A 25,980-nucleotide genomic window follows, 5' to 3' on the forward strand; every position below is an offset into this window, starting at 1 on the left:
GTAACGAATGTAGCCGTAAACTACTCACGTTTCAATGCAGAATGTATACTCAATTGAAGTTGTAAAACATAAAATTCAGACAGACCAAAACCTACACCTAACATAAAAGAACCAAAATATTTCAAACTAGGCTGGTCTAGTTCTTTTTAGACCCTAGGCTCGGTCTAGTTCAAACGTGTGTCAGCTACACTCCTTAGTTTGATATTTCAAACTATCACTTAGTGAAATCTCAAACTATCACTTAGTGAAAACATCTCATGAGACTTATTTCCATTATGTCTCGGCTCAAGTGAGACGTTTCATTTAACACAAGAATTAAAGAAAAAATATATATCAAGTACTAGTAGTATATTAGTTAAATGGAAAGATAGTCAAATATGCAAGAATTAAGGAAAAAAACACGAGAATACAATTAAGTGGAAAGATAATCGAATATGAGTGATAAAAATAAAGAACATATGAAAGAGAATAAAAGTTAGTAAATTTTATAAAAAATGAAATAGGATAATCAAGTAGTATGAGAGATAAAAACAAAGAATAAAATATGAAGCATAATAAAGGTTGGTAAATTTTTTTAAAAATGAAATAAGCCAATTAATTTGGAACATAAAAAAAATACGAATCAATTATTTGCTTATGAAAATTTTAGAAAAATGAATTGATTACCTCAAATAAAATGGAAAAGGAAAAACTGAAAAATAAAAAATAAAAAATTTGAAGATGTTGGCGGTTGGGCAGTTACAGAATAAGCTTTCACACTCAACACAGTCCAAACCTTTTAAGCCCTTCGTCTCTCTCGATTCTCTCTCGATTTAATCCTTCATCAAATCCACAAGCGTTCCGATATCGTCAAGGTTTCAGCCCAATCCCGCCTCATTTCGACAAATTCGTTCGATTCACCAACTGAGCTTTTAAGTTTTGTAAGTTTTTAAGTGATGAAGCATTCGTTCGATTCATCAACTACCAGCATTCATTTATTGCGATTGATCTTCCTGAGCCAGCTGATGAGAAATTGTAGTAGCTGTTTATTAGTATCTCTTTGATTTATAGTTAGTCTTGTCGATACCAAAGATGTATTTCTCGATTCTTATTGTCAATACTGAAATTATGGATATCGGCTGTTTCATTTAGCTGGATTCTTCCACTGTGATGTATTTTACTGTTGATATTTCCGATCTATGAAGTTTTCTAGATTTATTTACCCTGTTTGATTATGTAATTCTGGAAATTATTCAAATTTTATGTATTGTAGATCTAATCTATCAAACCATGGGAAAGAACTGGATACTGACTGTTTAGTAAGCTGGATTGTCTCTGTTGTCATGTTTGCTTATGTTGATATATTGTAATTTATGGAGTTCTCTTAAATATTTTTTTCATATGGGAATGGAGTTGATTTTGTATAGTTGCAGGGGTTGTTTAACATCCCCCACGCGTTGATGGATATAACTATTTTCGACCTTGTTTGATTATGAAATTATTGTAATTCTATTCTATCAACCATGGTAACCACCATCATAGGGGGTGCGATGTATTTTTATGTTGTTCTATTGTATTCTATGAAGTTTTCTTGATTTTTTACTTTAATATGTGAGTGGAGTTGATTTGTATAGTTCTAGGGGCTGTAAATCATATGTATTGTAAACCTAATCCACCACCCATGATATTATCTGTTTAGTTTAGCTGTATAGTCCCAGTTGATTTAGGTAAGTTATGGGGGTTGCTTGGTCCCCCCACAGTCGGATGGATATATTGTATATCTATTCCACCACCGCCTGTAAACTTTACTGTTATATATACATTCATCACATGTGTGTCAGTGTTGGCTATTACAGTGTAAACTTAACTGTTATGTATATATATACACATCACATGTGTATTGGCTATTACGTTTAACAGGCTACTCCCGTGCTCCGGTGACCACTGAACATCAAGAAGATAAATTAGTAATTCTATATGTGAATTTTTAGTTTCAGAAAATTTTAGAAATTGACTATGTTGCCTCTTTGGATTCCATTCTCTCTGCATAATATATACACGGGGTTTGTGTAATATTTTTAAAGAGGCTGCTGGGTTTAAATGGTGTTTGCTGACAGTAGGAGATGGGAGCGTCCCACAGTACTCCGAAAACGGAGAAATCATCTGAAGATGGTGAAAATGATAGACTTAGATTTGGTCTAGCAGCCATGCAAGGATGGCGTGCTACTATGGATGATGCTGTAAGTCGTTGGCCAACTCTAATCTCTGTACCAGTTAGTAATGAATTGTACAAATATTGTTATCATTACTTTGTGCAGAATATTAATTTTTCAGTTTTGACAATGCAGAATCCTGTTAGTTAGGGTAGTTTTTTTCGTTTCATGTTAATTAGAAAGTATGTATACGTTGAATGGAGCAATTGTGGGGTTCAGTTTATGTGATTCATATATATTGTTAGCATAGTACGCTTGAGTCCGACTAAGGAACAATTTGCCTCAACAATGAATCAAGTGCAGTGACCTTCAGTTTATAAGTCAAGTGGTTTTTAGGTATACTTCGATAATGAACTATTTGTAGATCTATCATAAGTCAAGTCCAGCATCTGTACAAAGATTCGGGTGAGGAGGCATCTGCTTTTGGTTTGAAGAAAGAAAAGAAGGTTGAAGAACAAGTGAAGAGTAAGCAATCAACTCCTGATTAAGAAGTTGAAATTATTGAGTAAACATTGGATAATATTGAGAAATAGTATTTAAAGATAATTAAGTTTTGGTAAGTAAGTGGAGGCTATCATGCCGAAGTTGATTTCTGTTATAGCTAACAGTGTCATGATCTAGATCAGTAGATATGGTGAATGCCCCTTATTGTGTTTGTCTTTCGTAGTTGTCATGGAATATATGATGTTGTTACTCTGCCTTTTAGCATGCTGCAATTCCGAATTTGGACAACACCAGATCATTATTTGGTGTTTACGACGGTTATAGAGGTATGCTCAACATTATCCTGCACATTATTTATATTTTGAATCAGTTGCGGACTTTATAACCATTCCTTGAATTTGCAGGTGATGAGGTTGCCAAATTCTGTGCTAAGTTCCTGCACCAGCAAGTGCTGAAACAAGAAGAATATTCAGCTGGTGATGTCGGAACAGCCCTTCGGAAAGCTTTCCTCAGGTTATTTGGGAAATACTCTTGTTTATTTACATCTACGCCAGATCTTCCTAATTTCTTTCTCATAGAAGTTAGAACTTGTAGAACAGTAAGGCTTGCCTCTCACACGCGTGTCTATTTACTTTCTAGATTACACAACGTTGTACTTCCAGAACATCCGCATCAGAATCCACACACACACACACACATATGTATATATGTATGTTCAATTAGGATAAAGACTGAAGAATTATGTCTAACTAATGAATTTATTGTCACCGAGCTGCTTAATACGGAATATAAGTTTATGTCTATTGTTAATGCAGGATGGATGAAATGATGACCGGACAGAGAGGCTGGAGGGAGTTGGTTATCCTTGGAGATAAACTACATATGTTTGATGGTCTGATGGAATGTCTGATATTCGCTACAAGACATGGCGCTGAAGCTGACGAATGGACAGAGGAGGTGCTTAAATCAATCTTAATGACTAAATAACCATTTTCCATCGTAACTTGGAATTTTGGCTTATTATTGCTTCGTACAGGGACCACACTCTAATTTCCGAGGACCATATTCTGGAAGTACTGCTTGTGTTGCAGTCATCGGGGAGAACCAACTTGTTGTTGCCAATGCAGGTGATTCGCGCTGTGTCATTTCTAGGAACGGTCAGGTACCATGTGATAATGATCTACTTAATCTTGTATAACTAATATTTTGTCACACAGAACGTATTTTCGTTTTTAACTATGACGTTTTGGCTTTTCATCAGGCACTCGAGCTGTCAGTAGACCATAGACCCATACTGCCGGTTGAGAGGGAAAGAATTATAAGAGGAGGAGGATATGTCCGCTGGGGGCGTGTGCAAGGATATTTGGATATTTCAAGAGCCATAGGTTTTGTACAATTCTGTTGTCTTGTCATTTTCTTTTCCAATTTTAATAGCCAGGAGAGTCGGGTCATCGTTAAACTCTCACCTTGCACACACAGCTGATCCTGGCAAAATCTGAATAATTTTGTCCGTAATCCCACTGACCGCATATATTTTGACAACGGACCTTATTAGCTAGAACTGTTTAGGAAGTGTTATGAGCTGTTTTTGAGGTTTCTTACGGACAACCATGTGTTTGATGCAGGTGGTGTGGAATTCAAGAGTATCATAAATTTACCTCCAGAAGAGCAAATGGTCACTGCTGATCCAGAAGTTAAAACAGTATGTATCTTCATTTTGTGTTTTAACTTGTAAGTAACAGATTTTAGAGCTTACGTTGAACTGCTTTTGTTTATTTAGGCTTTTTCGACATTTTCTGATTCGGTTACAATGAAGCCTTCAGACAGTTCATATTAAGGCCAAGAAAAGACACCACATGTGACCATCCAATAGTACTCGGTGTTATCTATGTTTAGGAAATTATCGAACTTTTTTAATATAATAGCTGATAATTTGGTGTTGATATCTGTTGGTAAATTTGCTGGGAAACCTTAAGTTGTTCTTCTATTTGCTGCAATAGCACAAAATTTCTGATTCGTTCGTTTTCCAAACCAGGTTGAGTTTACAGACAAGGATGAGTTCATCGTAATTGCCACTGATGGCATTTGGTATGACGCCTGAACTTCTCTTTTTTTCATTTAATCTGCATTACTTCTCTCGAGATAGCATCCTTGGTTCGAAATAAATTTTTGTAGTATATGTTATATGCCTGATTCTTGAATAAATTAGGCATAGTGTTGAGCTTCTTTCGTATATACATCATTACAAAAAGGGTCTCGTATAACATTTTTCGACTATTCGGTTTCCTGTGCTGTCTGCCTCTCAGGGATAGCATGTCGAGCCAAGAGGTTGTGGAGTTCATACACAAGCAGCTGCAACAAGTAAGTCTTTTTGGTATCGATTGGCAGTTGCTCTTTCCATCTCAAATTATAGCTTCCCATCTTCGTGGTGTCGTTTAATTTCCAGTCGATACATTGTGAAGGCTTTACGTAGTATATGTATGAGAAAAGTGCTGCTAATTTATGTCGCCAAAACTATGTTTTAATCTGCAGAAAGTTGAAAATCTATGTTTTAATCTTTCTGGAGTGTTTGTTGTGAATCTTCTGACGCTGTGTTCCCTTGTGCAGGAGAGTAAGCTCTCGTCGGTGTGCGAAAAAGTACTCGACTGGTGCTTGGCACCTACTGACAGAGTAGGCGATGGCTGCGACAACATGACCATGATACTGATCCAGCTCAAGAAGCCCGTACAGTCGGGCGAGCCTTCGGGCATGAGATCCCCGGATCCCAAGTCATCGTCCCAAGCCTCTTGATCAAATGCAGACTCCTTTGTAGCCCTCATCAAACCAATCTCTATATACTCGATCATATTCTTGCATATACTTGATACACGTGTTGTGTGAAGAATTTGTATAGCTTGTTTGACTCGATGTGTCAATTGCTTCAGTTTTTCACCTAATTCGAACCAACCTGAGGCCGAGAGTACAAATTTAATCAATAGATATAATCTTTCAAATCGAACATCCCCAGTTTTTGTCCAATTTGATTTACCGATATATATCCCAACCTCCGAATCAAAAAATTCAAAAATTTTATAACTAAATCCGAACTGCTAAAAAATCCAATACAAAACTTTATTGCTAAATATATTAGGTTTGAAATAATTAAGTAGGAGTATCAAAAACAAATAGATTTTTTTTGAACTTTTTTCGTCAAAAAGGGAAATAAAATAAGATGGGTGGGTCAATTCGAAATATTTAGAAAATTGGAGGAATGTTAGGGCAATTCTATCTATTTGGGGGAAATAACATAACCAAACAAACGAAGAGATTTTTCTTCATCAGAACCCTCCAAATTTGTTCCTAGCTCCCAATTTCTTCCAGAAACCTTCAATTCACTTCCATTTCTGGATAGCTCAAGGATATGGCGATGTCTCCAACTGCAGCTCTTGCTGCTCAATTCCCCTCTTCCTCTTCGTTCTCTTCGTGTGAGTCTCAGTATGTGATTTGTGTGTGTGTGATCCGTTTTGTTAAGAGCATGGAAATTTGTCATGTCTATGATTTTGGATAAGATGATTGTTTGTTTGTAGTTGTTATCTTTGTTTGCATTTGTCTCTGTGTATTTTTTTTAGCAAGCCGGAGACTGCAAGAGAAAAGAAGTGTGTATTGTTGCTTTTATTTTTGCTTCAGTGGATGATTGTTTGGAAGCATTTGGTGTAGTTAGGGTTCATGACTACAGTCATTTGGTGGAGGTTTGAGAAATTTAGGATATGTTCTTGTTTGAGGCTTCTATTTCTGGGTAGCATATATGTATAATTTTTTCCTGATTAAAGATGATAAGAGATGAGCTATAGTCGAATAGCTGATGAATGATCTGAGGTGAAGTCGGGATTTTTGAAGCTTGAGAAAATAACGTTCGCAGTCTATGGAAATACCACAGATGGTACTGCGGATATCATGAATGTTTTTCTACAGTTTGATCCCGCGCTAAATCAGATGAAAAATCTCTTAGTGGATTTGCTTGATTTGATGAGATATCTTAATCTCTTCGTGGAGTTTTATTTGATTTTATTTGCATAGTTGCACATAGACTTGGATACAAGGCTGAGAGGCCACCGAGTGGTCTATTGCAGATGCTCTACAAGTGCTCAATGGAGATACTAATGATAACTGTAATTATGATAGTTCCATTTGTGCATGTGATACTTATGCTAGTTGTTTTTGTTCTACAATCCTTGGTATTCATTTTCATTGTCATAATTCGTTAGAGGCTTTCCCCAAAATGAATTTGGTGATCCCCTCCTTATCACACTAGATATGGATTATGGACTGAAGCTTGTCACTATGAGTCAATCATGATTTGAAAATGTGGAAACAGTTAATAGATTATACCTGTGATGTTTTGTGCGATTAACTGCTTATATATTGTGTTTCCCCAACTGCAGGTAAGAGACATCCGAACTCCAATATTGTTAATTTTCCGAGTTTGTTAAGTCAAACTGGAAGGGCTAGAAGATCTCTTAGTGTGCGTGGTTTATTTGGCGGAAAGAAGGATAACAATGACAAGGGTGATGAAGGTAACAAGGTATGTTAATTTTGTGTTCGCTCCAGTGCACATTGCCATATCGAGTAACTAGGCTTATTGCTAACTCGCCTCCTATCGTAATTCCAAAAGGACCTCCCTTTCGCTCATGTTTCTTCTCTAGATCTTTGTAAAGCTCTTTTTTTCGACTAATCAGATCCTATGGGGAAAATAATTTCATGTTTATATATAGCTCTCATTTATTTATATGCACATCCCGTATTTCGTAGTTTGTCCTAATAATTTTATTTGAACAGTGTTCTTACTATAAAATGTATGGTTGATGTAGGCAGGATTTATGGGAAATATGCAAAATTTATACGAAACCGTAAAGAAGGCACAGATGGTTGTCCAAGTTGAGGCAGTACGAGTGCAAAAAGAACTTGCTGCGTATATTCTAATACTTGAACTTGTATCTACTGCTATTTTCTTTTCCTGTTATTCATACTAATATTCAGTTCAATGCATAACTCACTGTGGGATTGCTGTCATACTTGCAGAGCTGAATTCGATGGCTATTGTCAAGACGAGCTAATTAAGGTATATCTCAAGTTCAGTTCTATGATATAACTGTCAAATTAGTAGATTTTTTGAAGTTTAGTTGTGATGAACTAAAATAATAGTTGTACACGTCGAATCTTTTATGCTTTCATTTTCAGCTCAAACCAGTTAATAATATCTACTGAAAAAACTTTTTTGTTAGTTGTAGTTATGTTTCTTGTGAAACAAATGAAGTCTTTTGTCTCCTTACGGACTCCTAAGATTCGTATACCACCTCCTATAGTTTGACGAATCTTTTTCCAGGCAACACTCTCTGGGAATCAACAGCCTGTCCGCATTGAGATAACAGATGCTGCAATGGAGTTGGGAGCTGAGGTATGTTAAGGCTCATATGATCCACATTTCGTATATTTGTCTCCTCGTCTTATTGTCTTAGATCATTCGTACCACTGCATATCATCACTTCCTCCAGTTCTAACCGAGTAAATGATCTTTCATTGCTTGAACGTATAAACCGTTTCAGTTTACCTTCGTGCACATCTTCATTAAACCCTCGACCCCCATTGTGCAGAAACTCTCTCTTCTAGTGACGGAGGCATACAAGGACGCGCACCAGAAGAGCGTGGAGGTGAGCCCAGGGCGAAACCAGGCCAATCCGAGCGAGTGTCGTTCTTTTTTCATCCCGTGTTTCAGTAGTTCATGACACGTTTCGTTTGCTCTTGTCTTGCAGGCCATGAAAGAGAGAATGAGCAATCTTGCTCAGAGCTTAGGCATGCCAGGAGGAATGCCACAGGGTTTAGGCGACAGTCTCAAGTAATTTGGAGGTGATGGATTTAATAGGGCTTTCAATTTTGTAAAACAGTAATATATTTGGTTTCCAGCCATTTTTAAATGTTACATGTACCTCAGTATAAGGATATTTTTTCTCTTTATTGTTTCTTGTCCTTAATTTTCAGGAAAATGATGTTATCTTTTTACAATTTAATTTAAAGAGGGTTATTATTATTATTATTACTAACAAATTAAATACGCTATATTATTTCAACATTTCTAAGTTTGATTGAAAATCAGAACTAAAAAGAGAGAAAGAAACAAGGAGTAGTAGTTATCTCATTCACTTCTAAATTTTGGTGTCAACTATGAAAATCATTCAGACCAACACTGTAATTAATCAATTTCTTTTAAAGAGAGGATCGCTAATGGCTCCATTTACCTCCGTGGCTGTTATGGTGGCTCGAAATCCCGAACCAACCGTGACTGATATGGTAACTCGAAATCTCGAACTATTGGTTTGAGGAGAAGCTCGGTGACTGCTGTGGTGACTCGAATCTCCAAACTATTGTAGGAGGAAAGCGTCCTACCAACTAAGTCGTGCTTCATCGTTTCTCTAATCAATCAATCTTGACAGAAGAATAGATGAGCCTCGTAAACCAGAAGCAAGCGTAGAAGCCGATGGCCCCAGTCAGCACGAAGAAGGCGTACGAGGCAATCAGCATGTACCCGAAGTAGAGCGCCCCTGACACCGGCTTCGTGATGTCGAGCTTCGTGAAGAAGTAGAACACTGCATACAAGAAGAGGTACAGCGCCGATGATCCCGCTGTCAGGTACGACCGCCACCACCACAGGTAGTCCTCGCTGCACAGCTGGAAGTAGCAGAGCACCACTGTGATTTCGGCACACGTGATGAGGAGGATGACAAAGACGATGAGGAGGAACCCGAAGATATAGTAGAACTGGTTCAGCCATATGGAGCTCAGTATGAAGAAGAGCTCAATGAACACCGCCCCGAACGGGAGGATGCCCCCGATCAGGATTGAGAAGATCGGGTTCATGTACCATGCCTGCTCCGGGATCTGCCTCTGGATCTTGTTCGTCTTCACGGGGTCCTCGATCGCCGGCTTCTTGAACCCTATGTAGCTTCCGAGGAAGACGAGTGGGACGGAGATGCCAAACCAAAGGAAGACGAGAGCGAACATCGTCCCAAATGGGACCGCCCCGGACGACTTCTCGCCCCAGATGAGGGCGTTGAGGACGAAAAAGAGGGCAAACGCCGTGGCTGGGAAGAAGACAGCTGTATTCACGGCGATCTTGTTCCACTCTGTCCCTTTGAACATTTTGTAGAGACGGGCGGCGGCGTAGCCGGCAAAGATCCCCATGAAAGCCCATAGGAGTAGCATGGCTGTCATCAGGCCGCCTCGGTTTGAAGGTGAGAGGAATCCGAGGACGGCAAAGATCATGGTGACGACGACCATTCCGAGAAACTGCACGCCTGTTCCTACGTAGACGCAGAGGAGATCCGAGTTGCTGGGGGTCCTGAACACGTCCGCGTGTACTAGTTTCCATCCGGTTTCCTCCTGGGCCTCCTCGTGGGTCTCGAGCTCGTTGTACCGGGATATGTCTCGGTAAAGTGTTCGGAGCATTATCATCGCGACCATACCCGAGAGGAAGAGGACGATCATCAGAGAATTCACTATGGAGAACCAGTGGATCTGATCGTCGGCCATTAGGAGATACGTGTCCCATCTCATCGCCCATTTCACGTCGCTTTCCTGTGTTGCAGCAATATGTTTATTATGTAAAGATTCTCCTCAAAGATAGATAAGCTAAGGAAGGAGACATGTTGATCTCAGTTACCTGAAATGTGACATCATAAGTGAATATAACTTCTTGCTTATCTTCAACCTCTTGTGGTGAGCTTGAAGAGGTAACGATGCGTTGGGCGTGTGGATCACATGTCGCTAGCCGTGTGTTTTCTGTCCATTTTCCTTCATATTCGTGCTTGACACTAGAGAACGAGGAACAAGGTTTTCAGAAAACAGAAACAGGACACAAAAACGAAGGGAAAATGGAATACATTCTTAAGAACCTACCTAAATGGTGTGACTTCAAACCCTACAATCCTTGATGTATAGGTTTGTGGATCCTTGTGATACTTGACGACAAAATTCAAGTGGTTGTGGAGAAAATACTTTTCTTCCTTGCTCTGCATAAGGAAACACTGAGTTTTAGGAAACAAAACTTGTGCAGAAATTGCTGGATGCAATTTCAAAAACAAGTAACTTACGCCTGCATATTGCCCTTTCAGCCCTACGTAGAAGCCCAGCTGATAGATCGGAGGACCTTCTTGCTCCGATCTAGGAATCGGTACAACCAAAGGAAGATTGTCTAAGATCCTGCAGTACACTGTGTTAGAATTATTAAGCAAGGAATGGGTTTAAACTTGAAAAAACAAAAGTCTAATCTAAACATTTTTAGAGAAATTTGTTTTTGTCCATTGCAATCAGTACATCTACATACATGTTGACACGGTATTCATCTTCAATTTTTTCCTTGAATGCTTTTGAAGACTTGGGATCTAGTTCAACTCGACAAAGTACGTTGCACAACTGTGGCTCCCTCATCCGAAACTGTAATGTGACAGTATAGAAGTTAAGGAATGGGAAAAGGCCAAGAGGCATTGCACAACCAAATTAATTACACGAACCACATAACGGGAGTTCTCAATTCGATCTCCACGAAGTACTTCTCCAAGATTCTCTCTACTGTCGATTATAGTATTTGGGCGGCAGTAAGGGATAGAATAGTACGAATAAGGTAGCTGAGTCTTTATGGACGTCAATTTGTTCACTTTCACGCTCAATGAATCCCCCTGAAACAATTAAACAAGATAAAAGTCACAAAACAAAAATGTAACACATCCAAACCAGAGCATACTATGTTAACTATAACAGACAATATGCTAATAGCATGAAGCTTAGCTTTTTAATTCTTGATAGCAAAGCAGCATGTCACCTAATATGTTACCAACCATGAATATGATATCCTGACATTAGCTCTCAATGGATTTATGAAAAAAATGAAACGTAACCTTGACACTGTAATTTCTAATATCATCTCTCCACTACCTCATGATCCAAATAAAAAGTTCACCTCCCAGAATTACACGACCATATATGTTCCAACGGTGCATGAATCGAATACAATTGGGGTAGCTAACAACTAAACGTTCCTGTATTCGGATCTAATGCTCTAACCTACATTCATAGTATATCCAAACCAACACAATAACACACCTTCTGCCCCCCTCCACATCCCCTTTCTACGGCAACATACTCAATCTCACAAGCTAAGAACTTCAAAATCCATCCAACTCCTTACTCATTTCACCAAAACAAATAGTGCATCATCAATTTGTATCATATCTTATCACACCTCCACAAATCAAATCCGCACATCAAATCTGGACTCAGGACACACTCATTGCAGATTATCAGTCGCAAAAAATGATAAATTGATTGAAATCTCATATCCTTCCAACGGAATGCAAATCAATAAACACATCAACCACGAATAATTCACACAGAACCTCAGTCAACAAACGTGTGTATGATCCAATAACCGAAATTCAGATTAGCAGCAACAACAAACCCCTCGGAGAAACAAAAATTGAAATTTTAGGAAGACCTTTTCGAAGTCTTCAGGAGCTACGCCAGGTAGATAGAAACTCCGCGCATCATCGGAGAAGAGAACAATGCAGATCACCGCGGTGATTAGAACTGCGCGAATTGAATTGAGAGCTCTTTCCATCGTGAAATCGAGCAATCACGCAGATCTCCAGAGAGAGTGGGGGAGAGAAAGAGAGAGTCGGTTGCTGAGTTTAGTTGCAGTGTCACTTCCTTAGAGAATAAATAAAGCTGCATTCTTATATTTTACGTATCTAATTATTGTTTAGCATATCATATTGTATTAATTGCTTCATCTATTACATTTGGCTATAAATCATATTAGGCCAATAAATCACATTATAATTTTGTTAAATTAGTTTTTAAAATATGTAGTACTACTAAGATAATTACTCCATCAGATTGTCTCATTTTTCTATTGTCGCCCATCCCATAAAATTTATCTCATTTCACTTTTACCATTTTTGGCAGTGGACCTCATATTCCACTAACTCATTCCTACTCACATTCTATTATAAAACTAATACTTTAAAAGTAGGACCCACATCCCACTAACTTTTTCAACTCACTTTTTATTACATTTCTTAAAATTCGTGCCAGGTCAAAGTGAGACTATTTTTGTGGGACGGAGGGAGTAGAATCAAATGTAAGTGTGTGATGTATGTGGTCTACCTACTTCTAAATTTAAGTCATTAGCATTTTAATTATTTTATTTATATTACTATAGTTAGTTACTCTTTGTCGCTAAATGTAAGCCATTATCGATTCCAATAAGATTCTCGTCGACGTCGAACACTCAGCCAATCAACCCATTCTAATCCACATGCCTTGTCCAGCATACACTGAATCTCAATAGCAATGTATTGAATTGTGATTTGAATTCGATGGTCTTGAACTATGACGTTGAAGTACTAACTCCTTTATCACATTAACTCCATTCAAAAGTAATAATACCATTATCAATTTATGCCAAATTATGCCAAATTGCTCCATATCTAGACCCTTGGGCAATATTTTCTAAACGAACCAGACACAATCCAAATCGGTATTGTACAAATTATACTACAGAACGTATATGTAATTCGCTCGTGGTACATGATTTAAATAAAATACTAGTACTACAAATTCAAGGGATGTGGTCGAGTAGCACGGGACTCGTTCATCCTTAATCAAATGGTCAAATGATCAATCCATGCCTATGGGTATGAAGAAGTCTTAAATCCTTGGGCCAGCTGTCTCGTCCGCTGAGGTGCCTTCAAATCAGCGCGAGGAATAGTCACTGGCCTACCTGTGGATCCTAGGTAATTAAAAAAAAAAATTACTAGTACTACAAAAAACAAAAAAATGAAATAAATAAACTTAAAATAAAATTCCACCGTGCCAGAAATACAATAACCAGAAACTCAGGGGGAAAACTGTAATTAGCTAAGACTGTTAACACAGCTCTCTTTTCTTCTCCAAAACCCCATTTTCAAAACCCAATCAGCCGCAACAGAAGCTCTGTTAACACAACCGAGATTCAATCTTCGTCTTCGGAAAATGCAGAAGCTGAAATTTCTGGTGCCACTGAGCCGTTGTTTACGCAGAAATGGCGCTGTTTCCCGGCAAGGGAGGAGTTTTTCCGCGCTCCCTAATTACACTCAGCACGATTATCTCCAACAAGACGAGGCCAGTTTCTCAATCTCGATTTTCTGGTTGATTAATATGTGTATAGCTCCCATTTATCTGGAATTTCGATAGTAGACTGTTGGAATTTCACGCTTATATGTTGGTATATGCTGAGAATTTGTAGAAATTTAGGTATTGCTTGTTCGAAGCTAGAGTTTTGAAGAAACCTTCTGTTGTTTGATTTCAAATAGCAGGTATTAGTGGAAGGAAGGGCGAATTCAAGAGCTGCCATTTTGAATAGGCCGACTGTGCTCAATGCCGTCACTGCTCATATGGTTAATTTCATGCTTTTTGATTCAGTGTTGTTGAATTGTAGTTTCATGTAAATTTAGGGCCGCTTGTTGTTAAAAAAATTGTGATTTTGTGTAAATGTTGATTAGATTGTGTTAATTGCAATAGTGTGTTATGGTGCTAGGCTGCTCGATTAAATAAGCTGTACGACTCTTGGGAGGAAAACTCGAGTATAGGTTTTGTCCTGTTGAAGGTAAATTATTGATTGCTCTTACTATTCCACCTTGGTTATGTCATGGCCCGTTTCCCTTGTCTGAGGTTGAGTTTTTTCCCTTGAAGGCGAATGGCGACAGAGCATTCTGCTCTGGCACCGATGTGGTTGATTTGTATCGGCTGCTTGATGAAGGTTGGTCCTTGCGTGGATTGCTAAGTTTGTTGTTGATTAGAGAGTATATTGAAGTGGTTCCTCTGATGTTTTCACATAAATTAGTTGATTTGATTTGATTCGCAGGGAAAACTGAGGAATGCAAAGAACTCTTTCGGAGTTTGTACAAGTTTGTCTATGTATTGGGAACATATCTGAAGCCACACGTGAGTTCACTATCTACATTTTTTTCGAAGTGTAAATTATAAGATTTGCTGAGTAAATTTGATCCAGCTAATATGTTTCTTAACGTTACTCTTATTAGGTGGCTATAATGGATGGTGTTGTGATGGGAGCCGGGGCAGGTATTTCATTTCCCGGGATGTTCCGCGTTGTAACTGATAGAACTGTATGAAACTGCTCCCTGAATGGATTTCCAGACTAAACTGCTTTCGGCTTTGATTAATTGTTTACAATTTTCAACTTAATTTTGGACATTCAAGATAGAAGTAGTGGGGATCTTCTTACTGTTTCTTTCTTTGTTTACAATTCATTATGTAGGCTGTTGGTATGATAAACTCTAGCATCAGTTTGTTAATGGATTATTGATGAATTACAGGTCTTCTCAAGTCCGGAGGTTCAGTTAGGTTTTCACCCTGATGCAGGAGCTTCATATTATCTCTCTCGTCTCCCCGGCTATCTAGGTATGACTGGAAACGAATAGCTAGAGGTTTAGTTATGTCTCATGAAATCTTATTTGATATTTAAGGAGTCAAAGAGATTTCTTATGATGGATATTAGAAAATAATGGATCAGCGACAACTTTCTCTAGCCTAGAGGTTTAGTTATATCTCATGAAATCTTATTTGATATTGAAGGAGTCAGAGATTTCTTATGATGGATATTAGAAAATAATGGATTGACGACAACTTCTCTATTCAGGGGAATATTTAGCTCTTACCGGAGAAAAGCTAAATGGTGCTGAAATGATGGCATGTGGTCTTGCCACTCACTATTCACTGAAGGAAGTTAGTACCACAACCGGCCTACAGCTCGTTTCTTTGTTTAGTCTTACTTTAAAAGAATCTTCGCTAATTTGACTCCCCTTTACAGAAACTTCCTTGGATTGAAGAACGTCTTGGTAGTTTAATAACCGATGTCCCTTCAGTCATTGAATCATCTCTTGCTCAATACGGCACTTTAGTCCACCCAGACGAGAGGAGTGTTCTTCACAAGTATTATTTCTCATTCATTCCACAGTTTTTAAAATCCTATTCTATGACAAGAAACCGGCTTTGTTCAGATCTTGGCCATTGAGCTCCAGTTTTATTTCCGTGATTCAGGATTGAAATGATAGACTCATTATTCTGCCACGATACGGTGGAGGAAATCGTTGAAGCTCTGGTAAGTTGCCTACTTGTCATGTGGATTTCTGTTGAAAACACGGGTATATAACATCAAACAGTTGAAAAAAGAGATGGACGCCTTTCTTTAGCATAGCTTTCTGATGATATTAATCTTGAATAAGCTCTTATCAACATGTATTCTGAAATTTGATAACAACATTGTGAATTCCAAACTGCTACAAATGCATATAGAGTCGACAACATGTGCTCTGTTTCGTCCTTTTTCCTTGTCGACGTGCTTATTGCTGGAAACACGAATCATGAGGGCTACTTTACTTGCAGGAAAACAAGGCAGCGGAATCTGGTGATAAATGGTGTGCCAACTTGCTTCACAAAATCAAAGAAGCTCCCCCGTTGAGCTCGAAAATTGCTCTGCAATCAGTAAGTCCGAAAAATTTCTACCACTATAGAGTCTATTTGAATTTCCTACATGCTCCATAAGGTAACCTTTTCCTATCCATGCTCAATCCAAAGATTCGAGAAGGTAGATTCGAAACTCTTGACCAGTGCCTCGCCAGGGAGTACCGCGCATCCCTCACATTCATATCCAAAGACTTTTCAAATGATTTCATCGAGGTACGGACTCTCAACTGGTGCATGATTTCAATGATTTCTAGTTTAATGTTCGACACTCGTTTATTATATGCTGCAATTTTCTCCTCTTCGTAGGGCGTGCGTGCAAGATTGATCGAGAAAGACTTCGCCCCGAAGGTATGTACTTATTAAATGTGATCGAGCAATTTTGATGTCTGTTCTAATCTCATTTCATCCTTCAACCCTCCTTAGACAAACCATTGACCGATTGTTCTGCCTGAAAAATTGTAGTGGGGGCCGTCTAAGCTGGAGGAGGTCAGTGACGACATGGTGGCCGCCTTCTTCTCGCCTCTCAGTGAAGTGGAACCGGAGCTGAACTTGCCCGTTGCAGTACGAGAGCCGGACGTGTGAGAACAAGAAGGTGATTTTGCAGCTGAGATTTAGAAGTTTTTGAAGCTCTGTTAGCTCTTAGGCAATGTTGATTTATATCCATCTCTCCTTACAGCTTTCTGGGATTTTCACAAGTGATGTTGATTAATTAAAGCTTATATCTTTGTAGCCTTAAACCTAACTTTAGCTGTAATGTTGCAGATGTAAAAGCTTTTTGAGTTTCTTTTGCATAATAATAGCTTTTACACATTTTCTGTTTCTCAAGAATTTTTTGGTACCCCAACATTTTTTGTATGAGCTTTGTATTGATTTTTTTAGGCCTTAGAATTTCCACCGACTTTTATTATTTAAAAAAATTGTAACCATTATATTTTATTGAATATACCTAGAATCAATAATGCTACCCACCAACGGGTCGCAGCGCAGTTGGCAACCGGAGCCGTGGTGACCATGAGGTCACGGGTTCAAACCCCGCCACCTGCTGGGAGACTTTCGGCCTTAACCTGCAAGTCTGGTCGAGCAGGATTAGTCGGATTTCTTTTGGCCTTAACCTGCAAGTCCGGTCGAGCAGGATTAGTCGGATTTCTTTTGACGGGTTCGGTACACCTGTGGTTAAACCAAAAAAAAAAAATCAAATAAAAAAAAATAATGCTACTCAGTTTTTATATATTTGCAATTCATAATATTTAAATTTCTTACTATTAATTTTAACAAATCAAATATTTTTTTTTTGTATAAACTTGTCATGTTATATTATACTCTATAGTCTATATTTCAGAACGGTGTAAATTTCTATGATAATTATATAAAAAAGGTGCCTACGATTTGGTGGTTACTACCTTTCATTTTTAATTCAATATAATAAATTTTCATAATCCAAGGAGTACTAAAAAAGAGACATATGGACCTTGGAATTAGAGAGACAAAATAATGTAAAATTTAATGTAAAAATAACCATATAACCATATTACCCTCTGCAATTATTGTTGAAATGGCGTCATTTTAAAATATGATCAGACAACATTCGTTTAACTTAGATTTTTACCCATAAATGGAAATGAGTGGAATTTTTGATTTCGTCGTTAGCTACTCTACAGTTTTGATTGGAAACTTCCATAAGTTGTGAGAGCTGAAGATTTCGATATGATTGAAAGCGAGCTGCTGTGCATCTGTGGATCCCCAAAATGTAATAAATCTACTACTCAAAATATACCGATTTCTTTGTGTTTTTTAGTTAGATTTTGAGGAAATTCGTGTTTTTCGTTTCGATTATTCACGCTTTGATGTATTGCATGTGGCTATTGATGTGGATGTATTGAAGGATATAATTCTTTGACTGAATTCAGATTGCAACCAAAATGAATATTTAGATCACATAAACACTTTGACCGTTGATGACAATACATAAGAACTACTAGAATTCATATTGGACAAGCATGATTTTGCTAATAGACATCCTAAGAAATTCATGTACAAAATCTCTAGACTCTTGATAACAGTAGTTGTTTGTTCATCTCCTCTGGAAGTTGAATGTCTTGATAGAGTAGGCGAAGATGAAGGTGAAAAGAACCACAAATCCACATAGTATAGCTGCCACAACCCCGAGCATATCGTGCTCGAATCCAAAGTAATCTTCCAAGAACTGTTTCACTGTGACGCCCGTGTCCATCTCGGACTCGATTTCTCCAAATTGAGATACTATGAAGCCGTATAGCGTGTAGGACACGGGGGTAGCCCAGTAGTACCATCTCCACCATACAGGCATACTCTGTTGTCAAGAAATGGAAATGTTAGTTGGAGATTTTTGTGATATGTAGGCGATGAATGATGTTTTTAGATGATTTGAGTGTTGATGGAACTTACAGGTCGGGGGATGATGAATCCCGAGAAGAGATTCCAGATGCCGTAGAAGAAGGAAGAAACAATGGCGGCGATGTTGTGGTTTGGTGTGACGGCCACGGTCATCATACCGTAGAGGACGAAGTAGAGCAGTGAGAAGAAAAGGAAATATATGAACCATGCGAATTTCTCGGCACTCCAGGGGAATCCCATCATCGAGAAGACTATGACACCGTAGATGAGGGATTGTACGAAGACGTAAGGAATTTCGATGAGGAACTGCACAGAAAGGAAAAGTTTGGTAAGTAATTATGAATTTCTATACTTTGCACTTGAATTGAACTTAGCCACTCACCTGTGAGAATGCATATGGTAGTGCTGAATACATTCCGGCCGCTCTCTCTCTGTAGAAGACAGTTCGCTCGATGGCAACTACGGGTTGTACGGTTGATCCGTATTGGAAGCCTAGAAAGTTGATAGCGGCATACATAGAACCCATGGCGTTGAACAGATCTTGTTGTGTCTCTCTGCAATACGCGCTCCCAATAGTTTCAACATTGAACTAATGAATAGGCTTCTGATTAGTTGAATACATGTTTGCGTACTAACCTTTTAGAGCCGAGGTCCCAGAACATTGACCCGAATATAATGGCTATGAAGGTTGTGAATGAAAACCTAACAGCTGTGTATGGCGGATTCCTCCAATACGACCAGTGTTGTTTCCATAGGCAAGCAATGCACTGGGTGAGGAAAGATTGGGAGTATTTTGTTGGGAAATAGAGGTCTTTCGTCCCAGGACGAGGGACACTTAATTCCTTGATGAGGGCCTTGTTCCTCCTGTAAATTTTATGCATAAGTTTGTTAGCAGTGTTGGATCCTTAGGAAACTTTTCATTCTTAAACTATTGCGGAATTTGACTCACGTGTATAGCTCCGACTTTTTGTAGTAGTCGGCAAACTCAATCCCCAGAGCTAGTTCTTGTGCTGAAGTTGTTACTTCCAACATCCAGGTAGCTGGATTGATACCGTCTTTGATTTTTGGCACTCCATCAATTGCTTCAAAGTAGTTGATCAAGTGTGCCGACTGACGGCCCAACGGTCCAACGTATATCTCTTCCCCTCCTCGTTTCATCAAGAATAGCTGTCGAATTACAATAGAATGTTGCTTCAGTATGACATAAAGAACAGCTATAGAAATATCGAGATTGTAGGTTTATGTTATGATCTAGCTCACCTCATCGAATGCTTCAAATATGTCAATGCTAGGCTGATGAATGGTACACACTACTGTTCTTCCTGTATTCACAGTGTTTCTGACGGTTCTCATCACAATTGCAGCAGCTCTGGCATCAAGCCCTGAAGTCGGCTCGTCCATAAATATGATTGAAGGGTTCGCAACGAGTTCAACCGCAATGGTAAGCCTTTTCCGCTGCTCGGTTGAGAGGCCACTGACTCCCGGCAACCCAACTAGTGCTTCTCTCAAGGGGGTGAGTTCTACTAGGTCCATTACCTCATCAACGAATACCTGTGAGTAGAAAAGAAGCTCAAATATTAGAATCAAGTCGTGGTACGGAAAACGAGGCTCATAGAATGTCATCTTATTCACTGAACCTTTTTAGTTTTTTCATCAACTTCTTGGGGCAATCTCAGCCAAGCTGAGTAAACAAGGGACTCGTAAATAGTGACATTTGGAGAATGGATGTCGTTCTGCTCACAATATCCCGATATCCTAGCAAACGTCGCCTGATTCTTTGGGTATCCTGATATTTTGATATCTCCCTCAATATAACCACCAGTTTTTCTTCCAGCTAGCACGTCCATCAATGTTGTTTTACCAGCCCCACTGACACCCATCAACGCTGTAAGAACACCGGGTCTGAAAGCGCCACTGACGCCCTTTAACAGCTCCAATTTGTCTTCTGTGGCTCCTTGAGCTCTCATTTCCTGCAAATTGAATAGGTATTCTATTACTCATCGACTCTACTCTCCTAATGACAAATAATTCTACTATCGTTCCTTTCAATCTTGAACCTACCGCAGGCATGTCCACAGAGTATCTGACATCATCAAATGTGAGAGAGTGCGGTTCAAATGGAAGGATCATTCCCTTTTTCCTGTTCTCTGTGAGTTCGATGGCATCGGATCTCACAGATGAAGATCCACTCGAGATGCTTCTCCGCCCGCCATCACTGCCCTGAGCTGGATTTCTACTGATGGAGCCATGCACATGGGAATCATCTTCGACATTTTCGGGTAAGACAGCTTTAGGTTTGTCATAAGCTGCATTGTTTTATTTAGGAATAAAAGATTAACTTCTGAAGGTGATCTACAATACAAGTAAAAGTTTAGTAACTTGGGAACCTCACCACCAAGAAATGTCAAACATAGTAGGTAGAGGATGTTGAATAGCCATACGAATCCAAACAACGCCCCTACCCCTATCCAATACCAATATTGTTCAGGGAAGAACCCTCGAGACTCCATAACAAGGACTCCCAGTTTGGTCCCATTTACCAGCTGTAAAACGACAATATCTCGATTAGTTTGGATATCGTGTGAACGTTGAATACTTAGCCATAAAGATTGACGAGGAAAGTTACCTTGCTCCAACTATGCCCTGTGAATTCATTAACCAGAATTGCATTCTGAGCATACATCAATGGAGAGGACCAGTAGCCCCATAGCCACCATTTCTTCACATCCCCTATATTACCAATAAAATGTGAGGAAATGTAATTAACAATTTTATTATGAGGATCTAAGTATCTGATCTCGGTTCTTATACCTCGTGCTAGGACAAAACCACCCAAGGCGAAAAGCAGGAGCAGTGCGAATAGACCAAATGTGTTTGCAACAATCATGTTCCTACCGGCCGAGCCAATAAATCTGAACAACGCGGATGCTGACTGATGCACAAATAAAAGGAGAAAGTACTGCCTCAATAACCTGCATTGGGACTCCTTTTCGGTTACTACATTTGAAGAATTTTATCATAGCGTAGTTTGTATTGTATATCTCTTACCTTTCAATGTTTGGATCGAATCCAATCACGTAGTAGGTGACAAATACCCATAAAGCAACTTCGAGGAAGGTCACCGGGATTTTCAGGACCCACGAGGGTATAGCATATGCCCACGGTGGGAAGAAGTACATATCCCTTTGTTTGTAGAATACAGGTAGCTTGTAAATCGTCATAGCCAGCTCGGACATACCATTGAACATGACAATAATCACAGTGAAAAACAAAGCACCGGTATATACACCCCCGCCTCCTATATCATCTTTATTCATCTCTGTTCTCAGAAAGAGTGTGATCGCAATCAACGCCATCGTCGTGAGCTGAAACCAGGTATAGAAAATTTTGTCAGCTTAACATAATAGTTAGAAATATGATTTCAAGTTTTTAAGCTTGCCTGGAAGATCTTGAAGTAGAAGACAAATGAGTTTCTCTTCATCAGCAAGTATTCTCTCTCGGCGCAGGCTTTAAAAAGTTCCTTTTTCCCAATGCCATACTTCTCCGTTGTCAAAGCTGCGGGGTGGCTTTTGGTCTTGTCAAATGGGACTGCGAGCTCATCTCCAACTCTCCGTCCAACAACGTATGATTGGAAGGCTTCTGCGAATTCACTAACTGATACATATCGGTATGGCTCATTCTTATTTCCCCAGTATTGCTTCTGATCTTTCTTTGAAGTTACCTGCATTAGTTTCCTTATTCTCATTAGAACCATTGAAAGGCTATAAACCGAAGGGTTCTAACTTCTCATCGTTTCGTTTACTTACTTCTTGTAAGAAGTCAGCCACTCCTTTCCGCGCTGGGCATACAAAGCCCATGGACTCAAAGAAGCCTAACACATTCTCTCGAGGTCCCTGATAGACGATCTGGCCATCGGACAAGAGCACAATGTCATCAAACAGGTTATAGGTCTCGGGTGCTGGCTGCAGCAGGGAGATAAACGCGGTCCCTTTCATAATGTGGACGTATTGTCGAAGCATATTCACAATCTGGAAAGTTGTCGAACTATCCAAACCGGTGGATATCTCGTCCATGAAAAGCGCCTTCGCTGGGCCAACCAGCATTTCTCCTGTGATTTCCCGAACCAATCAGTGTCAGTGTAAGCTCATTCAACAAGTCTTTGCATTTATTCATTTTATTAGTACTCAGTTTGTTTACCAGTCGTGACACGCTTTTTCTGCCCTCCAGAAATACCCCTTATCATCTCGTCTCCAACTAATGTGTCGGCACATATTTCAAGCCCGAGAACCTAGAGAAACAACAAGAGAACCATCAGAAGACTGAGCTGTTGGAATTGTCATTAAATTTTGAGTTTAATCTCTGCTCCAGGTACCTTAAGAATATAATCCGTGACAACATTTGCTTCATCTCCTTCCGTAGCTGCTGCCTACATGATAAGAAACATAAATTTTAAAAATTCTGTTTAAAAATATTCACAGTCCTAAATTCAGTTGAGTTGGATACATTATTGATTTCAATATTCAGTTATGTTTTTCAGTTTTCACTGCATATTTACATGGGTGTGATGTTAAATTTCAAACTTCAATATAGGATATCATATAAGAATTAATTTGAATCTCATTTTTCATATAAGATCTAACAAAAGAATCTTTAAAGTTAAGAGTAGTGAAGTGGGCACCAAAAACAGTATTGTTTGACTATATTTGAATATGTGCAGATACCTATTGGCACTAAATAAACTAACAATTTGTCATTTTCTTGTAGTCTAAGCTTCCTTTCTATGTCATCAATCGTTAAAAATAGGATTATCTCCAACCAACTACTGTTTCTTGCTGATAAAAAAATAGCCGCCGCCTCCTCCCTTTTCAAAGATTTACACATACATATGTAGATACGTGTATATACTGTGTGTGTGTTTACCTTCATGTAGATATCGACATCGGGATCCGGTTTGATGTTTGCTGCCTTTTCTCTTCTTGACAGTTCTGCCAACATATCTGCTCAACAAATCCAAACAAGAAAACAACACTCAGCTTCAAAACATAAAACTACTCGAATTTTACCGGTAAATAAGTATTTAGGAACAGTAATTCCACGAACCGTATCTCGATCCAACGCCCTGGCATCTGGCTGAAAACGACAAGGTTTCTCTCACAGTCATTTCTCCTATGTGCAGGTCATGCTGGCTTATGTACGCTGCAGTTCTTTGAGGCACGAATTCGTGCATTTCGTGACCGTTGTAAGTGACTCTACCCGAAACCTGTTCATTTTCATTCTCATAGTTCAGAAACACCTTTAATTTTATAACGATCAATACCATTAACCAAAAAAAAAACTGTTTACTTTGAGCGCCGGATCAAGCTTTCCGGCCAACGCGAGCAAAAGTGTAGTTTTCCCGGAACTTGGAGGACCTAACAGCAAAGTCATTCTGCATGGTTTGATAATTCCACTGACATCCTTAAGAATTGTAAATGGCTTCTTTCCACTTGGAAGTATGTGTAGCATGTTAAAGAATCCCTGCAAAATTACAAATTTCAAAACACACACACACATTTTATATGTATGTAAAGCTAAAAATTTTGCTTACCGCAACGAGATCTTTGTGGAAGTTGACAAAAGTAGGCAGAGCCCTGCTTGCACTGAACGCTTCCGCGTCGATATTCAGGTGTTCGTACCTTACTTCGATAGTTGGAATATCGATCCCGACTCTGCAGGGACAGAGAGAATTCAGAAACCAAAAAAGACTAATTAGAATACACTCATAAAACTCACACATTCATAATACCTGTCAACTCTGTTTCTGAGCTTCAACAAGAACTTCTCGTTATCGTCTTCGACAGTTTGGACGAGCCTCTCGATGAGCTGCTTCTTGTCGTGGAGTCCGAGATCATGCACGTCAACCTCGTTGGCGCCTCTGGACCCGAGCAGCAGGCCTCTCCTCAGGCGATCGAACGTGGGCAGCTTCTCGAGCGCAGCCCACTTCAGGGCCTCCTCGTCGTCCTCCTCACGCGATGATCGCGCGAACACTTCCAACCCGGTGTTCCTCCATATGCCCGAGCCGCTCGCCCTGAAGCTTTCGCCTCGTTTGCTGCTTGATCTCAAGCTACCGCTCGCTCGGTACAGGTCACCCGCATCCATGCTCTCTTGCACACACTCTCTCTTCTTTGTTTATGAGCAGGGAGATGGGCTCAGAGAGCTGTGGAATTCAAGGATGGCTGAGAAAGAATGCAGTTTCATTCTTGTGGAAAAAAGGTGATGTCTTGTTTTATATATATATATAGTCTGTCAAGATAGGTAGTCATGGGGGCTTGAATATTCAAAATTTTAGGAATTTTTTAATTTGGGAATTGTTATGCTAATCTTATTATATCTTGGATAGTGTGGAATTTATTTGTTTTTTATCACAGGTCACCTTTTATTTACTAGTATTATACATGTATTAGTAGAGTGGAAAGAAGATATCTAATACTATATGGAAGGCTTCTAGAAATATCAGTAAATAGAGGAAATAAAATTTGGAAATAGGAATAAATAGAAAAAAATTGTAGATTGGGATTTAAAGTTGAATTTTGTTGGAAAGCTTCTAGAAGATATAAAGAGAGGTAACATGGCATAATTAATACTCCTATATATAGCTTGTATTTAGTTTATTATTTGCAGAGATTAATGTTGCATTAACAAGCAAGGAACAGGTTGTAAAGTTTGAGAGTCTATTGGTGGTAAAACTTCTAGAAGATTAATTAATTGATATTATTGTTTCCAAAATTCAAACTTTGAAGGTAATGCTCTCTTAAAAAACTAAGAATTAAAAAAAAAAAAGATTAGATTAAATAAATTAATACTACTATATTTTTCACGACTGGGTGTGATTTGAACTTCAAACTTTATCAGATTTTGACTTTGCTGTTGCAAAATCAGATTTTGACTCTGTTGCAAAAGAAGAAAAGGAAGAATGAGGGTTTATTTTTATCATTCTTTTAATGTTTTCTTTGGTAGGAAGAAAGAACGAGTTCTTGGTCTAGACTCTAGTTGAAGATAACATAAGTGGAGTATTATTACAGAAGGTCAATTCTCCTAAATTATAAATAGATAAAGTAGATGAAATTTGTAACTAATTTGTTAAATTTTATTATATTTTATATACAATGCGACGGTTAACCAGAAATTGAAGAACTAGGTGTTATAGAGTATTATTTAAAATAAAAATATTTAGTCATTCAAATCATAATAAATGCGAGTGTATATAAAAATATAATGTTTACATAAAATAATAGGGAATTAAGAATAAGAACTCAATATTATTGACTGATTAATTTGTAGCCTCCATATTTGAATGGATTTGGCACGGGGCCTACTTTAAAGACGTGGCTGACCAAATACTTTACAGTAATATTTTTCTCTATTTTTATTTTTATTT

General features: G+C 38.7%; 5 protein-coding genes and 1 long non-coding RNA gene across 10 annotated transcripts; 4 read left to right on the top strand and 2 right to left on the bottom strand.

Annotated features, from left to right (window-relative positions):
• The first annotated feature begins 750 nt into the window (after nt 1-750).
• Nucleotides 751-5,582, top strand: LOC125188481 (probable protein phosphatase 2C 21). 3 transcript variants are annotated; one of them, XM_048085341.1, is made up of 11 exons: nt 751-920; nt 2,097-2,219; nt 2,899-2,962; nt 3,041-3,149; nt 3,452-3,593; nt 3,673-3,798; nt 3,898-4,021; nt 4,262-4,338; nt 4,672-4,724; nt 4,931-4,997; nt 5,244-5,582. In XM_048085341.1, exons 2-11 carry the CDS (start codon nt 2,103-2,105, stop codon nt 5,424-5,426), a joined length of 1,062 nt encoding a protein of 353 aa, XP_047941298.1. In that variant the 5' UTR covers nt 751-920; nt 2,097-2,102; the 3' UTR covers nt 5,427-5,582. The 3 variants fall into 3 exon arrangements, with proteins under 3 accessions (XP_047941298.1, XP_047941297.1, XP_047941299.1); XM_048085340.1 differs by having other exon boundaries at nt 2,100-2,219; XM_048085342.1 differs by having other exon boundaries at nt 752-920; nt 2,100-2,219; nt 4,943-4,997.
• A 355-nt stretch (nt 5,583-5,937) lies between these two features.
• LOC125188484 (nucleoid-associated protein At4g30620, chloroplastic-like) lies at nt 5,938-8,627 on the top strand. The gene is made up of 7 exons (XM_048085344.1): nt 5,938-6,100; nt 7,058-7,197; nt 7,484-7,584; nt 7,695-7,734; nt 7,999-8,070; nt 8,267-8,323; nt 8,426-8,627. The coding sequence occupies exons 1-7, from the start codon at nt 6,037-6,039 to the stop codon at nt 8,510-8,512; spliced, it is 561 nt and encodes a 186-aa protein (XP_047941301.1). The 5' UTR covers nt 5,938-6,036; the 3' UTR covers nt 8,513-8,627.
• A 156-nt stretch (nt 8,628-8,783) lies between these two features.
• LOC125188478 (transmembrane 9 superfamily member 8-like) lies at nt 8,784-12,350 on the bottom strand. The gene is made up of 7 exons (XM_048085336.1): nt 12,160-12,350; nt 11,180-11,344; nt 10,993-11,102; nt 10,760-10,868; nt 10,566-10,678; nt 10,330-10,480; nt 8,784-10,244 (listed from the first exon to the last, which is right to left on the bottom strand). Exons 1-7 carry the CDS (start codon nt 12,280-12,282, stop codon nt 9,087-9,089), a joined length of 1,929 nt encoding a protein of 642 aa, XP_047941293.1. The 5' UTR covers nt 12,283-12,350; the 3' UTR covers nt 8,784-9,086.
• Nucleotides 12,351-13,616: 1,266 nt separating this feature from the next.
• On the top strand, nt 13,617-17,015 carry LOC125188480 (3-hydroxyisobutyryl-CoA hydrolase-like protein 2, mitochondrial). Its single transcript, XM_048085339.1, has 14 exons — nt 13,617-13,826; nt 14,021-14,101; nt 14,242-14,310; nt 14,397-14,463; nt 14,569-14,648; nt 14,747-14,830; nt 15,041-15,125; nt 15,364-15,449; nt 15,535-15,656; nt 15,765-15,825; nt 16,110-16,208; nt 16,302-16,403; nt 16,497-16,538; nt 16,653-17,015. The coding sequence occupies exons 1-14, from the start codon at nt 13,698-13,700 to the stop codon at nt 16,770-16,772; spliced, it is 1,227 nt and encodes a 408-aa protein (XP_047941296.1). The 5' UTR covers nt 13,617-13,697; the 3' UTR covers nt 16,773-17,015.
• Nucleotides 17,016-18,098: 1,083 nt separating this feature from the next.
• Nucleotides 18,099-24,701, bottom strand: LOC125191171 (pleiotropic drug resistance protein 1-like). The gene is made up of 21 exons (XM_048088662.1): nt 24,349-24,701; nt 24,151-24,271; nt 23,907-24,080; nt 23,664-23,823; nt 23,484-23,560; nt 22,936-22,989; nt 22,761-22,851; nt 22,370-22,671; nt 22,003-22,284; nt 21,612-21,928; nt 21,375-21,535; nt 21,190-21,293; nt 20,956-21,106; nt 20,625-20,869; nt 20,201-20,533; nt 19,824-20,114; nt 19,513-19,730; nt 19,200-19,427; nt 18,946-19,117; nt 18,615-18,869; nt 18,099-18,519 (listed from the first exon to the last, which is right to left on the bottom strand). Exons 1-21 carry the CDS (start codon nt 24,699-24,701, stop codon nt 18,262-18,264), a joined length of 4,347 nt encoding a protein of 1,448 aa, XP_047944619.1. The 3' UTR covers nt 18,099-18,261.
• Nucleotides 18,772-24,988, top strand: LOC125191172. 3 transcript variants are annotated; one of them, XR_007171056.1, is made up of 10 exons: nt 18,780-18,891; nt 19,928-20,548; nt 20,630-20,842; nt 21,385-21,938; nt 22,070-22,230; nt 22,383-22,701; nt 22,791-22,931; nt 23,547-23,628; nt 23,740-23,802; nt 24,404-24,988. It is a non-coding gene; the product is annotated as an uncharacterized LOC125191172 (long non-coding RNA). The 3 variants fall into 3 exon arrangements; XR_007171055.1 differs by lacking the exon at nt 18,780-18,891 and having other exon boundaries at nt 20,407-20,548; nt 22,380-22,701; XR_007171057.1 differs by lacking the exons at nt 19,928-20,548; nt 20,630-20,842 and having other exon boundaries at nt 18,772-18,891.
• The last annotated feature ends 992 nt before the right edge of the window (nt 24,989-25,980 follow it).

Source organism: Salvia hispanica, chromosome 5 (genome assembly GCF_023119035.1).
Source record: "Salvia hispanica cultivar TCC Black 2014 chromosome 5, UniMelb_Shisp_WGS_1.0, whole genome shotgun sequence".
In the NCBI taxonomy this organism is placed as follows: Eukaryota; Viridiplantae; Streptophyta; class Magnoliopsida; order Lamiales; family Lamiaceae; genus Salvia; species Salvia hispanica.